Here is a 15,517-nt window from a genome sequence, read left to right on the forward strand (position 1 = left end):
ACTCTCTTTAATGGATGATTTTTTAACAGTTTTGTTTTAAGGTGTACAGTGAATCAGTGTCTTTGATACGTATAAGCAATGGTGGTAAAACTATATTCAATGGTTACACTTGCTAGTGTTGTTTAATGCGGGTCATTAGTCCTGATAGCGTGTAGTGCTGCGATACACTTGTGTTGGTATATGATTGGAAGTTTACTTGGACGGAAGGATTTTGATATCGAAGAACTAATCCCGGTTGATGATATCTTTCCCACCGGAGGATGATTCATTGTGGATTTACAAAGATGGTGACATATTAGGCGGTTGAATTATCGCATTCGGTATCCAACTAAATTTTGTTTCAGCGGACCACCGGACCGGCGAAAAGGGACTCAAATTGTCAAATATAAGCTCTTTGCTGCTGCTGATTATGATGTTCACAGCATCACTTATGATACTAATTTTTCGTGGCTCTATAATAATTATATAATACAGTATATCCAAGTACGACAGAATAGTAAAAAAACAAAATTGCAATGGAGCCTCCACAACCTCTTCTCTTGTTCACCTTGGTGTTGGTAAACCCATATTCCAGGGAGTTGTTATAGTGACTATAACAACTCCCTGCCCATTCTAACAACTTGCGTGAAAAAAAAAGCGGTAAAGTCAAAGTCGTGGGTTTTCGAAAGTGTGCGTTTAGTCGTCACCCGGCTGGTAACGTCTGCTAATTCACGAATGCATGTTCACGAGAACAGATTAGGCATAGTCAAGGAAATTATTTACCATATGTTTTTCCTGACGAAAGACTCCCTGCTGCACTCATTTTTCCAAAGCTTCCTTCAGTGTCTCTTTAATCAAGAGACCTTCCGGTTAAGTCCGCCCATTGAATAGTGTTGCATGTGGGACCTTTAAAGGACGTACGTAAATGTTCGTGTTTAAGGACATGTACGTATTACGGGCTATAAAAATAACACGTTCTGATTTATCAGTTGCCAAGTTCGAATAAGACTACTGTGTAAGGTCGATTGGTGTAGTTTTTACACATATCCGTATTATCCTTCAATATTATCGAGTCCCTATTTTAATATACAATACCAAAATATCTGATATTTCCACATGTAGGTCTAAACATTGACTTACGACCTTGACTTGATTACACTGATTTAAACCCATTCTTAACAATGATGGCAAAGCTTCAATAGAACTTGTTATGAAGATAACTTTGTACCTAAATCATTAAGTTTATCTTAATAGGTCCATGTTTTATTCGTATAGCCTACACCTATTCTGAGAGGTCATTGTGTTAAACTATGGCAAATCTGTTTGTACGTAAAAAAAGGAAAATTAACATTACCTGAAGATGACCTATTAAGAAGTCGAAATGTTAAATCTTGTGTGAGCAATCGCGGAGGAGCAGATCTAGCTTATTCTCAGTATGTGAATAATAATAATAATAATAATAATAATAATAATAATAATAATAATAATAATAATAATAATAAATATTCAAAATTCACATTTCCGTCATTAATGTGCAAAGCGCATTTGATAATGCACCTCGGTTGTTTAATTGTAGGCCTACGCTTTATAAATTCTTGTAATAATAATAATTAATAATAATGATATTTAATAATCATAATAATAATCATAATAATATGTTAGACTTTTGCTTTATGCTAACAAAGCCTTTAAGCGCTTCACGTTCCTACTCAGGTCATTGGATCAAGCACACATACCCGGCTTCTTGGGGAGAATTACATGTTGCAGCTGTGTCAGTGCGTTTTGAATCTACCAGGTAGCCGCTTGTACTCTTTGGTGGAGAGTCACAACCGTAGGTAAAGTGCCTTGCCTAGGGACACAGGTGAAGCGTGGGATTGAACCTCTAATCTCAGCGTTGAGAAACTGCGCCAAACCGCCCCTATAAACTTGTATGTTAAAATGTTATGTACAATTATTTTTTTATTTATTTATTTAGGCACACAATACATGTGCCAAGGATTGTCAATAGCGAATATATCACTGTCTTACTTGTAGGTGACAATCCCTTACAAAAGACAAACTTACACACACGATGCTTTACACTAACTAAATCTCAATATGAGATTTAGTGAGTGGAGTTGTTTTGGTCGTGAGAAAAAAATCCTGCAACACTGACAGGAATTGAACTCAGGACCCTGGGATTGGAAGACAAGCATCTTAACCACCAACTATTCAACTCCACTAAATAAACTTGTATTACTTGCATGGTAAAATGGTCTGTACAATACGTTTACTGAAAGAGTAAGGCCCATTATGATTATATTATATAGCAAACAAAGAAAGAATTATGAACGTTTATTGCCTCTTTTTATAAACACCAGTACCCTAGATTCTATTTATTTAGCACAGATTATATAGAGCTACACTATAGACCAACTGCAGAACAAATTTTGAGCTCCTTCATAAATTGTTTGATTACACAGACCCTCCCTAATTAAGTACAACAAATCCACAGGGGTCATCTTCTTACGAGTTTAATTATTTGTACTTTGGCAATACAGTATATGAACTGTTTGATAACACTATCATTAATATGAATAAGCTGTGACCCTTGCCCCATCGAATCATAGACCATAGCTGATAGAACATAGTCAAGAACCAAGGTGTGACGGTGGGACCAATTGGCATTCGATGAACTTTGATTCGGGGGAGCTTACATTTTCCGAAAAGGGGAAGATGTGTGTTCCCTTACCAATGGGGTCTAATGGCTAAGCACATGAAAACTGCCGCTTATCATTCTAATATATGTCCCTCTCTCTCTCTTAAGTGATTTCACTGTTGGCTAGAGATGTTCTGGTGCTGGCGAGGGATGGAAGAGGGAATCTGATTGGTATTAGTATTTGATATAACGCCTTTTTCAGAGGATACAAAAGAGTGTCCTATTTAAATACAAAACAAATGTGCATTGGATCATATCTTATGCATCTCAGTAATCTGTTGTTACATTCGGGGTTACGGTACCTTTTATAATGTAAAGTAGCATTTTGGTAGATTAGGCACTGTCTCCGTAATTGTATTAATTTTGATGTGCTTTGTGAAGGGGTTTAGGCCTATATCTCCATTTTGGATAATCAGACAATGGTGATTATGAGCTGATGTTTACATTCTAGGTACCTGCTGGCGTACTAATAACAATATCAGTTTCATGCTTGACAAAAACACTACCGTACTACTTACAAAGTACAGAGTCAGTACAATGACGTGAATGTAGGTAAAAATGACCCAGAAAATGCCCCTAATTCTTATGGGGCCATTTTTACACCCAAAAATGTATAATGTAAGCCTAGAGATGTTTATTCTTCGATCACCAACTCTGATTTTATCAAATGCAAGGAAATAAATTACAAAAGTTACCTTATTTAATAGGATGAATAAAAAGTATAGCCGCGTTAGTCTGTACAGTATAGAAAGTATAAAGTAAATAACAGCAGCACTTTTGAGACTAACAATACATAATTTATTCTCTAGCTTTCGTCCACACAGTGGACTTCATCAGGAGACTGTACAAATGGGATAAGAAACAACTATAATATACAACTGAAATAATGGGGGTGGTCCTAAAACAACAAAGAATGGTGTTCAAAGCAAGTACAAGTCTGCCGGAATAAGCAATCTAAATAAAGAGTATTAAAAGAACAAAAGATCAATGATAAGAAACTGTGGGAAATAGCATAGTCTATGTCAAAGTCAATGATTAAAAACGGTAAATAGGCAGTAAATACAGTAAGGTAACTATGAGACAAAAATATAGTTAATAATAAGGCAGCTATAGAAATATAAGAATATACATACAATGATAGAAATAATTATTGACGGTAATGTGCGAGGAATCCTCGATCAATGTTAAGGCCTAGTTCTATACAGTCTAATTGTGTAATTATTTTCTGTTCAGCTATTTCTCGTTCTAAACTGTTTTTGAAAAATTCTTTCTTAACTACTTGCACTTTCATATTCTTAATTGAGTGGCCAGAAGATGCAAAATGATTAGCTACAGGTTTTTGGGTGAGTTTGTGTTTGATGTCATGTTTATGACCATTAATCCGTTGTCTTAGTGTTTGTTTGTCCGATGTAGAGAGCATTAGGGCAAATATTGCACGATATAGCATATATAAGGTTGGATGACATGCAGTTATAAGTGCCTTTTATGTTGAAATGATTATTGTTAGGTCCTTTGACAATGTTACTGGATGAAATGATTGCATGTTGCAGTAGGGTTACATACTTAAAGCATTTTCTTGCTTAATACCTGTTCCTCCCTGTTATCTGCTGCCATTTTACTTTTTGTTGAATTCAGTACTGTCTATGTATGGAATTCGAAATGAAAATGAAAAATATATATATAATACAGTATGACCATGTTAAAGGGATTTAAAAAGGATTGACCACAGAGTTTGAAGGGTTGCAGGCTATTGTAACCTTAAGGTTTACCGTAATAATTAAAAATAGGTAAAAAGAACATAATTACAGTAGGAACAAGAAACACTAATGGAAAAGGTATAATAATTAACACAAGTACACGTTCAGTAGTCGTAGTAGACGTTCATTGTAATGGACCTTTCCGCTAAGACCCGCCCCTTGGATATTGTTGCTAAGGACAATGTGTTAAAACATACGTGAAAACGTGCGTTTGTGGGACAACACGTGTGTTTGTGAGACGCGCGTGTATCCCTAGCGCTGTTCTGATTGGTCAGTTGATAAGTTTGATTGACACTGTGGAAAGGTCTATTGATGAGCAGAGGGGACTATATCATGAGTTCGGATACCGCTGCTACCAGAGGTGAACATGAGTGCGATGGTATCCTGTTACTCTTTTGTAATCAGAAAAACTGTGTTGATGGAACATACAAAATTCCCCAACTCTATAATTGTTGTTATTAGTAGTACCGATTGTAATATTATTAAATTTGTTTATATATTGTATTTAATTGGACAACTATTACCCTTGATCACAATCTTAATTATGATGGATGATATTTTTAATCTGTCTACCTAAGCATGTTTAAAAATTATTTTTTAGACTATCCGACTTCTATATAACTTCTTTGAAAAACACTAATTTTATTATACCAGATTAAGATTCAGATTTATTCTTCGTCAAATAAAGTTACAGGAAGTTACATAAAAATGCATTATTTCGTTGAACATAACTCTTTTATGTGCTTGTCGTTTTTTATATTATTCCAAATTATGTTAGCAAAAGATATAGTACACTGTCTGCTAAACAATTAGAGTAATCCTCAAAAAATAAATAAATAAAATAATAATAATAATAATAAATAATGAATACTAATAATAATAATAATAATTATTATTATTATTATTATTATTATTATTATTATTATTATTATTTTTATTATTATTATTATTGTTATTGTTATTGTTATTGTTATTGTTATTATTATTGTTATTATTATTATTATTATTATTATTATTATTATTATTATTATTATTTATAGCGCATATTGTTAAGCGATATGCGCTTTACATCATTACCCCGGTCATTAGATTAAACGGCTATTGAATACTCCCCCAAGGGGTTAGTGTTGCAGCATTCCATAACGTTTCAGCAGCTACATCAGCGCTACCAAGTACCCACTTATAATCCTGGGGGCGAGAAGCAATGCAGATAAAGTGCCTTGCTCAAGGTCACAAGTGAAATGCACAGCGAGTGATTGAAACCCCGACCTTGAGGTTGGTAGACTAAACAGTTCCCGCTGCGCCAAACCACTTCCAGAACAAATTAAACAAACAAATACGGAATTGAATTTTACATGTTTGGCTCACGACTAACTATATCTTTAATATGGAAACTTAGGTATTTATATTACTATTTCAATTTTTACTCAATCAATGTTCCATATTTCACTTTTTCTTCTCAATCCTCATTTTTTGAACACCTTGTTTACACAATTTTAAATTCAAATTAAAATGTTTTTTTAGGCCACTTACAGAGTAATAAAATCATAAAATATATTTTATTGTGTACTGAACAAAAACAACCACGATATATTTCAAAATTTCGTTTTAGTTATAAACAAAAATTAAATTACTAAAATTGTTATTGATATTTTACAATCGATTTTCAATTAGTTGATTTTTTTTAAAGCACTTCTGCATGTCCTTACCTGTCGCGGCATACCAATATTATGGAGAACCAAAGCCTGAAACAAGACAATGTCAAGTTCATTTTGGCTGGGCATAATCGAGTGAAGTACGTTTTCCATATGTTGACCTGACCCACATTAAGTAGCAAGCTTAAGACCATTCAGTGTAGCAGAACCTCAATCCACCGGAATTGCCGTGCTTCCAAAGACCATGTACAGAACATGATGAATCAAAAGTGATTTGATGACGTCATAATAAGTACTCAGTAGCATGGAGAAAATATCAATTGGGATGGTGGTCAACCGTAGTCTGGTGTTCCCAGGCACTCTGTCCATTTATTTTATTTGATTGTAAAGTATTTAATAATTAGAGTTAAATCATTTAAGGATCCAAATCAATTGCAATTGTTGACTATTATTGCAATATTCATACTAATATTGCATAGTATGAATATGCAATACTAGTCAGCAATTATGTCAACTTTTAGTGATGCATTAAATTTGGTTTTACTTCTTGCAACTCATGTTTTACATATTTACTTTTTCTTTTTACTTGAATGTCGTTATTAGCTGTTATCTTAACTTATATTTATATGTGTAGTATGTTTTTGAACCTTTGTTTTTATTTTTATGTATGTATTTATTAACATGAAATTGTTCCCGCCAGAAAACTCTTTGGACAATAAAGAAATTTCGAATTTTGAATCTTGATTACAATATCATTACACACATACATTGGAATGACTTTACTAATAGTTCTATCGAATATAAAAGACAATTCGTGTTAGATGATAAATAATAATAATTTCATTTTAGGTAAAATAAATAATTATGAAAAGCATTAGGATTTTGGTTTGAATTATACGCCACGCAATAGGCTAATACTTTGTAAAAGTTTGGAACTTATGTAAAACGGTACAGTAATGTTTTGAGAGAAATAAAAGAAATGAAATGAAATTTTCCCCAACGGCCTAACCATAACTTAATAATATTTCAGTTGTACCGTATTTTATGTATATTTTTGTTGTATTACGTTTTAAGTTTCAGGTTTAATTCAAGGACCCTGTATAAGATTTTTTTTATTTCTAGACTTCTTTGAAAATACAAAAATAATATTCAAGGATAAATACACAATAAAGTACAGAACAGGCAAACTTATTTCCTTTGTGGTCCAAAAATAATCGGTCCTAATGTAACTAACCTTATGAAAGTAGTTAAAATATGTTTCTTGTTTTTGTGAAATAAATAAGTACTGTAGGCCTATTTGATTTTCGTATTGTATTTTTGGATGCACCGCTCGGAAACTAACGAGTGCGACTGTCTAAAGTTTCCTACTAACCTATAGGCCTAGTACTATTACTACACACGCACAGAAAGAAGGCACACATGTTTGTTTTTTTTTTTTTGGGGGGGGGGTTTCCCCCAAATCTTGGTATGTGTACATATCGTATTGATACTTACTTCATACTTGATAATTGATCCCTCTTTTCTTAGGGTATTGGAAACCGATTAAAGAACTTTATAGCGAAATAACAGGCAGGAATGCACAGAGTGGCGCAGAAATTGCGGATATAATCTTACATTATTATTCCCTGTAGTGAAATATGGGGGACGTTAAATGATAGCATACATAAACTGGCATAAATAAGCATTGTTTGGCGCGCAACACCAGAGAAAAGTTGAGTCTGCCAATATGACCGATAGGGATAATTAGTATTAGTATCCCTATTTTTCTGCTTGGAGTAGGTACTCAAATGTTCACCACTTCAATTGGTCGACTATCAGAGAGCACACAATAAGAACATTAACAAGATTTAAAGTAAATATTCACTAGTTCTTTTATTTCTGTTTAGGCATATAGGTCAAATGTGATCAAATGAGAGAAAGACATACGACTATGTAGTACATTCCAAGTGTCCTATAAACTCTAATGGCTTAATTAGTGCAATTAGATCTGAGCTCATCTTTCCTATTTCCTTATTAAATTTCATTAAAAAAAGTTTCAATTATGTGTCACATTTAACGCTTGAGTAATTATTGTAATAACGTTTTAGGTCACTTTACAAAGACCAGAAACGTGTTCCAAATTCCAAAACATGACCTGAAGTTATACACAGAGCCCGAAGGCAATTTTTACCCTGATTTCTTCCCTCTAAACATGTATCAAATCATTTGATAAAATATGTTTTGGCATTAATAGATTAAATTAAGGCCAAAAAAAAAATATCGTCCCAGTCGCGCATCCATTTCTTTGCCTCACAATTTTTCCCCCTTTATTTTACGAATTTTTACAAAAACTCACATCAGTAAAATTCCTCTCTCGATTGTTCATGGTTGGGGATACATATGGTATAATCATGTCTAGTGCTTCTTTTATTTGCTTTCAATGTGTCTACTTGGTAAAAGTGAGAAAGTAGTACCGTAGCTGTTTTCCATCGACCATCTTGGATTTGCCATCTCAGAGTAAACAAAAAAAAAAAAAAGTGCCCTCATACTTCTTTTTCAAAATATTAGAACGAGAAACTACATTTTCTTTTACCTGGCCTAATCATCATCAGTAATTGTGCACTAAGTTAATTTCTTTATATTGGGTACAACGTGAATGGTCTTCGAATCGATTATAATGCGAATCTCTTCATTTGGGTACAACGTGAATCTTCATTTCGAGTGCAATGCGAATATTTTTGTGTATAAGAGACAGATATATATGTGTGTGTGTGTGTGTGTGTGTGTAACGGACTCCTTAGATAAAGAAATTCTAGTGAATTGATTTATAATTGATTAAATATTAGATTAATTAACTAAGTTCAGTACAGTACTGACAAAAATCTCCCGAATTTTTTTTTCTAATAATTTGCTTTTTAACCTGCTGAGTAGTGGTTGCGCCAGTAGCATAAGTATCCGTAAGGTAGAAAACATAATCCGAATAATGTATTTACACATTTTGAGTCCTTTCTGGTACACGATGAAATTTATTGCGAGTTTACAGTGTCAGATTAATGAATTGAATTATGCTTAATATCATTAGATTGAAAGGAACTTGGTACAAGCTGTGTTCAATAAAGAAGCGAGGACGAACGCTAGCATGTTCGATAGTACCAACTTCAACAACGACACTATACGTCAACTTGAGAATCTGTTGTACATTGGGGATTCAGCCCTGCCTGATGAACAGCTTGCAGAGGTTAGAGAAAATTAGTAAAATCAAAACATCTTATTTTACTTGATCCATTGTCACATTATAAGATATATAATGGGAGAATTTTTTTTAAAGATTAGGCTAATTGAAACATGACTTGGTACTTTAGTAACATGCGCAGTAAATGTGTTTGTGCCCATAGTTAAATAAGGTGACAGCGTCGATGGAGACAAGGTACGCAACAGGGAAAGTGTGTGACGAAGAAGGAAACAATTGTGAATCACTTGAACCAGGTAAATATAGTTACTTTATGCCGACGGATCCGAGAAAGAGTGTACAATGCGTCACTAGGAGTGTTTGTCAACAATGAGTGTTTGCAAGTCATTGCCTGGTATATGTTATTATTATTATTATTATTATTATTATTATTATTATTATTATTATTATTATTATTATTATTATTATCATCATCATCATCATCATCATCATCATCCATTATTATTATTATTATTATTATTTTTATTATTATTATTATTATTATTATTATTATTATTATTATTATACTGCCAGCTACAATACCGTAACATTATCATTCGATGTTTTATTTATTTGATAGACTTGACACGGACTATGGCAACCTCGAGAGACTACTTAGAGTTGTTCAAGGCCTGGAACGGTTGGAGAGCTGCAGTCGGTGCACCGGCCCGCAAAGACTACATCAGTTATATTGCACTAAAGAATGAAGCCGCAGAAGCCAATGGTAAATGTTTGTCCATACTTTAATTCATATTGTGACTGGGGTTCTGTGCCTACCTTTAAGCAATAATTATCGCTGGGTTGATTTTTTCCCCGATTTTTCTTAACTACTGTATAACCATTAGTGGTATCAAGTAGAAACATTTTTTGTTTGTTTTGCTATTATGTATGATTTCTTTGTTGAGTTACGTTTTCCTAATAAAAGTGACAACATCCGTATTAGTATTCATATGTCATAATCCTAGTCCGTCTGTAATATTCATTAAAGTTAACCGTCCGGTCTTCAGTACTATTTTTTAAAGCTTGGCTCGAACATATACTGATTCTAAATGTAAAAAAAAAACTTATTGCTAGATTTTCCTACTCCCAATCTTTCCCTTCACATAAATCCGGATTTCACATTTCACATAGATCCGTTGCCCGATTAATCCATCTCCGTTCTCTGGCGTGAGCCCTCGCGACGTGACGTCTAAACTGAACTTTTGAACATATTTTTATTTATTTTATTTCAACTTTATTTCACGAGGGTAGCTCTAACAGCTGCACTACAGTAGTACAGCTGACTTGAAGAGGCTCTCTAAAGAAAAACAATACATAAAAATATATACAATACATTAAAAATCCAAGTAAGTAAAAGCTTCATTACGGTAAAGTTCAAAAACAATATAATAAGTAAAATATTGGATAAACATTGTAACATTCATTAAAAATACAATAAACTTTAAAATTCAAAATAAAATTACAAGGTGATGGTTAAAATCAGAATTTTATTGCTTTTCTCTGAGATATAATTTCAACTTGGTTTTAAAATTAGAATAAGATATATTGCATTTAAAAGGAAGAGTGTTAAGAAAGGAGGTGGCTCTGTAATAAAATGACATTTTAAAATACTGTAATTTAGGTTTAGGGACAAAAAAGAGGCCTACAGTTGTCGAACGAGTACGCATACCCTCGCGAGTAATGGGTTTCAAAAGACGATTGAGGTAATCAGGTGCAGAACCAGTGGCTTCTTTAAAAGCTAGGCAGCCATGTTGAAGAGCAATTCTGCTAGAAACATTCAATAAATTAAGAGTTGAAAGGAGAACAGAAGAACGGGTACGAGGGTGGCAGTTAAGAATTATGCGCAAAGCACGGTTCTGTAAAGGTTGGATGTGAGAAGATATGCTATTACCCTTAGAGCCCCAAAGCGAACAACAGTAGTCGATATGCGGAAGTACAATAGTATTATATAACAAAAGTTTGGTTTTGGTGTCAATAAATTTGTGAATGTGCCCTAATAATGAGAGTGAATAGCCAAGTTTACTTTGTAGGTGTCTAATATGTGCATGCCATGTTAATTTGTTATCAAAAATGAGGCCTAAATGCTTGTGTGATTTGACTTGTTTGATGTGATGCTGATTAATGTGAATGCTGATAGTTGGTTGACGAGCCAATCTCTGTGCTGTACCAATTAGCATAGTCTCGGTTTTTGTATGATTAAGCAGTAGTTTGTTACAAGAAAGCCAACTTTGTAGATTAATGAGATCAGAAGTAAGTTTATGTTCAATTGTAGGAACATGTGTATCAGCAATATAGAGGATAGTATCATCAGCGTACATGTTAACTGTAGAATACAAAAATCAAGATATTTATTCAAAAGAAACCAAATCAAGGCTAAACTAAAAACCAACAAGCAAAACAAAGATATAGAAATTCAAAAACAGTAGGCCTAGAGTACGAAAAAGCAGTTAAGTACAGTATTGTCGGAAGTAGGCCTAATTGAGCGGATCGTCACAAAAAAAACATCCCTTGCGTAAATACATATTTACAGTTACACGCAACGCTGTTCAACATTCTTTCTGTCAGCTTGCCATTATTTTAACGACGCCGTCATTTCTTAGGCCATTCTGTATGTGACTAATGAAGAGTAGGCCTATGGTATTAACTTATAGAGAGTATAACAGGCTTATTATCGAAAGTAGCTCGTAATCTTTATAGGCCCATATTATTTGGACACATTTTCTTCGAATTTTCTTTAAATTACATAATGTAATTTGACCGTTATAGATCAACCAGATTGTGGTGCTTGGTGGCGTTCGTGGTATGAAGTGGACGATCTTGAAGGGGATGTTACTAAATTGTTCGACCAATTGAAACCACTCTATGAGAACTTACATGCTTATGTAAGAAGGAAGTTATACGAGGTATATGGCGAAGGCTATATCAACCTGAAAGGACCAATTCCAGCTCACTTACTAGGTAGAAGCATTTTTACCAAAATACATATTTGTAGAAGATATGGCATATGCTAATGGATTGCGCTTTCTCGATGGGATAGGCCTACATAGAGCTTTAAAACCAAACAATATAGGCCTAACAGTTAGCCGGTTCCAATATTTTATTGTTATAATGTTTGCTTTCATTAATATTTACGCTTCGAAGGACAGTGGCGTATCTAATGGCCCTTGTCCCCACCCCTCAAACAAAGCTCTTATACACATCTAGATGTGTATAAGAGACAGGTGTGACGAAGAAGGAAACAATTGTGAATCACTTGAACCAGGTAAATATAGTTACTTTATGCCGACGGATCCGAGAAAGAGTGTAGGAAACATGTGGGCGCAATCCTGGATAAATTTGCAAGATCTTACGGAGCCGTATCCAGGTAAACCCTCTGTTGATATCACACCGGTACTTGTCGAAAAGGTATGTAATATGTCTACAAAAATATGGCTTTATAAGTCAGCATTCTGTAGGTTAAAAGACAAGAAACTTAGGAAAAACGTTTTTTGAGATTCATTTTGAATACAACTAAATTAGCTGACTGTCTACAGAAATGGGTAATTGAATCCAAAGGTAATGATAGTGATACTGATAATGAAATAGAGGATGATGATTATAATGTTGAAAATGACGATGGTGATTATGATAATAGGCCTAATGATAATAATATAGCCTATTATGAATGGTAATTATTCTAATGATGATAATAGCGTTTCAGGTGCTTATCCAGAGCCCACGCTGACCATCGTACAGATGGTGTCTATTTGACGGAACCCCCTAACGATCAGACGATTTCACGAGTGGATATAGAGCGTCAGTCGGAGAAAAAGGTTTAGGAGGGGATGATGAGTGTAATTAGGTAGCAATGGATTAGGGGTGGATCCAGCAAAGTAAGAATGAGGGGATGTGTGCGAACTGAGTGAGAGTGGAAGATCCCCTGGTAAGAGAGCAAGGAGATAATCCTCATAAACATCTACCGACTTCATAAACCTCATTTTTTGTATTGATTGATTTTTACTGTTTAGCGTGGTATTTTTCTGAATTAGCCTTACAAAAAAATTATTTTACAAAAAAATGGGGGAAGGGGAAAGAGGGGCGTTTCCGGCCCTTTACGGTCCTTAAATGCGCCACTACGGTCCTTAAATCCCTCCACCGCCACTTGAACAGGGGTGGCGGTGGAAGGGGGGGGGGTGGGTGAAGGGCGTTTATTTAGCAAATATTATTTCAAATAGCGTGTCATTATTTTTAAATGATTTAGATATTGGTTTTCAAAAAATATTGTGGTATGAAGCCTACGCAACCCGATGGAAATGACTTTGAATGAATTCAAAGTTTCGAGAATATGGTTTCTGAAATGTATTCATGGTTTTAGCTTAGAGTAAGAAGAAAATATTTACTTCGACGACGATCCAGAAATACCTGAACAATGTCAAAGAAAATGTATGCATTCAGTGCACTGCGCTCTGAGACCAACGTTCAGCTAATGAGATAAACAAGTCTTCACATAACTTGTTTTGGGAGACGTTATTTCTCTATACTGTCGTTTATCTTCACCCATGAAAGAATGGTACCACACACGTAATAATAATAATAATAATAATAATATTATATTTATATAGCGCATATTGCACATTGCCCCTATGCGCTTTACAAAGAAATAATATAAGCCAACTGAACAGGGGTGGAGCCCAGATTTGTCCGGCCGGGGGGGGGGGCAGATGCCGGCCCGAAGAGGGTGCAGATTTCTCCGACGAGTGTAGAGTGGGCGTGGTCGAGCGTCGCTTAAGATCTTTCGAAAGAGGTCCAGGGGGGCAAAGCCCCAGACAGTTTTGGCAAATTAGGAGTTTCACATAGGCTTATTTAATCGATTTTTTTTTCTTTTGTTGACCAAAGGTCATTTATTCACAAATATCATTACAGTGATATCATTATAAAGTAGGCCTATTCATTAACATCTCTTAATGAATGTGTACAAAGACAAGTTTTTTTTTATATTTAATCGATTTTTAGAGTCTACTAATATGTAGAAAATACATATATTTTTATTTTTTCTCCCGGATGAATTGTGGCTTGTGGCTCTTCTTTCCGACCGGGGGGGGGGGGGATTGGCAGCTCTTCCTGATGGAGCCTTCCCCCCGCTGGCGCCTGCTCTGGACCTTCATCATGGCGAACGGTGCGAAGGCCTGGGTCCGCGCCTGCGTTTTTGAAGGTGATTTAAGAAGATGATGATGATGATTACTTTATTTTAATTTAATTGCCATAATGATTGTTGGAATATATGGTGTAATATAAATGGAAGGATTTATTGAATAAATCATGGAGGAATAATTAAATGATTGATTGATTTTCAGGGATATACAGCAAAGCGAATGTTTAACGTATCGGACGAATTCTTCACCTCATTGGGATTAATTCCAATGCCAGAGCCGTTCTGGGAAAAATCCATGATCGAAAAGCCTACAGATGGCAGAGAGGTGGTTTGCCATGCCTCAGCTTGGGATTTCTCGAACCAAATCGACTTCAGGTAAGGCATACTTGAATTTGTAATAGGCGGAGTGACCCTTTTTTGGCTGTGAATGAACTTTGATAATTTTATGATTTGATAAAAAATTAACCCATGTTAAAGTTTTGACAGTTGACGACTAAATTTAACGTAAAATTTCAATGCAGACAGTCTTTATACCTGAGCATACACTGCGTCGTACGACGTTGGCCAGCGCCCAACAATTGTGGGCGCTGGACGACGCGACGCCGTCTGCTGTTGTTGGCGTGGCAGTCTGAACGGATCATCGTCATTAAAAAAAGATCTGTTGCGCGGTCTTGCCATACGTGTCGTTGTATTTTTCATAGAATCAGTCGGCTTTAAGTGTCTAGTAAATTTGAAATATGGGTACATTTAATTAACCGTTCGGATCCGAAATTTGAATAAAACTCAACCAGATTAGATGATCATATAGACTAGAAAAAAAATCTGAAAAAAATGAGTTAGGGGGGAGTGGAATGTTAGAAGCAATCCACATAGTCAGATATCCTAATTAATCCCTTCTGGTCACCCTAAGCCCTGTTGACACTTGATTTTACTCCTTGTATACAAATGGCGGCCATTTTCAAAATGGCCGCCAAATTTATCTAAAATGTGCATAAAATTGAAACTAAATAAGCTACAGATATGATTTTGGTGTCTAAACTCATAATTTCTAGACAGGCAACAAACTAGACATATAAAAACTACTGTCAC

At 34.8% G+C, this 15,517-nt stretch overlaps 1 protein-coding gene across 1 annotated transcript in view; it reads left to right on the forward strand.

The window, feature by feature from the left end:
- Nucleotides 1-15,517, forward strand: part of LOC117122612 (angiotensin-converting enzyme-like) — a 30,828-nt gene that overhangs the window by 1,059 nt on the left and 14,252 nt on the right. Inside the window, exons 2-7 of the mRNA XM_033268261.1 lie at nucleotides 9,151-9,306; nucleotides 9,464-9,554; nucleotides 9,878-10,021; nucleotides 12,064-12,255; nucleotides 12,605-12,702; nucleotides 14,631-14,803. Of these exons, the coding sequence (XP_033124152.1) occupies nucleotides 9,151-9,306; nucleotides 9,464-9,554; nucleotides 9,878-10,021; nucleotides 12,064-12,255; nucleotides 12,605-12,702; nucleotides 14,631-14,803 (854 nt within the window). The remainder of the gene's footprint in view (nucleotides 1-9,150; nucleotides 9,307-9,463; nucleotides 9,555-9,877; nucleotides 10,022-12,063; nucleotides 12,256-12,604; nucleotides 12,703-14,630; nucleotides 14,804-15,517) is intronic.

The sequence above is a fragment of the Anneissia japonica genome, unplaced genomic scaffold (assembly GCF_011630105.1).
Source record: "Anneissia japonica isolate Jap-2015-1 unplaced genomic scaffold, ASM1163010v1 scaffold287945_len1679841_cov205, whole genome shotgun sequence".
NCBI classification, from domain to species: domain Eukaryota; kingdom Metazoa; phylum Echinodermata; class Crinoidea; order Comatulida; family Comatulidae; genus Anneissia; species Anneissia japonica.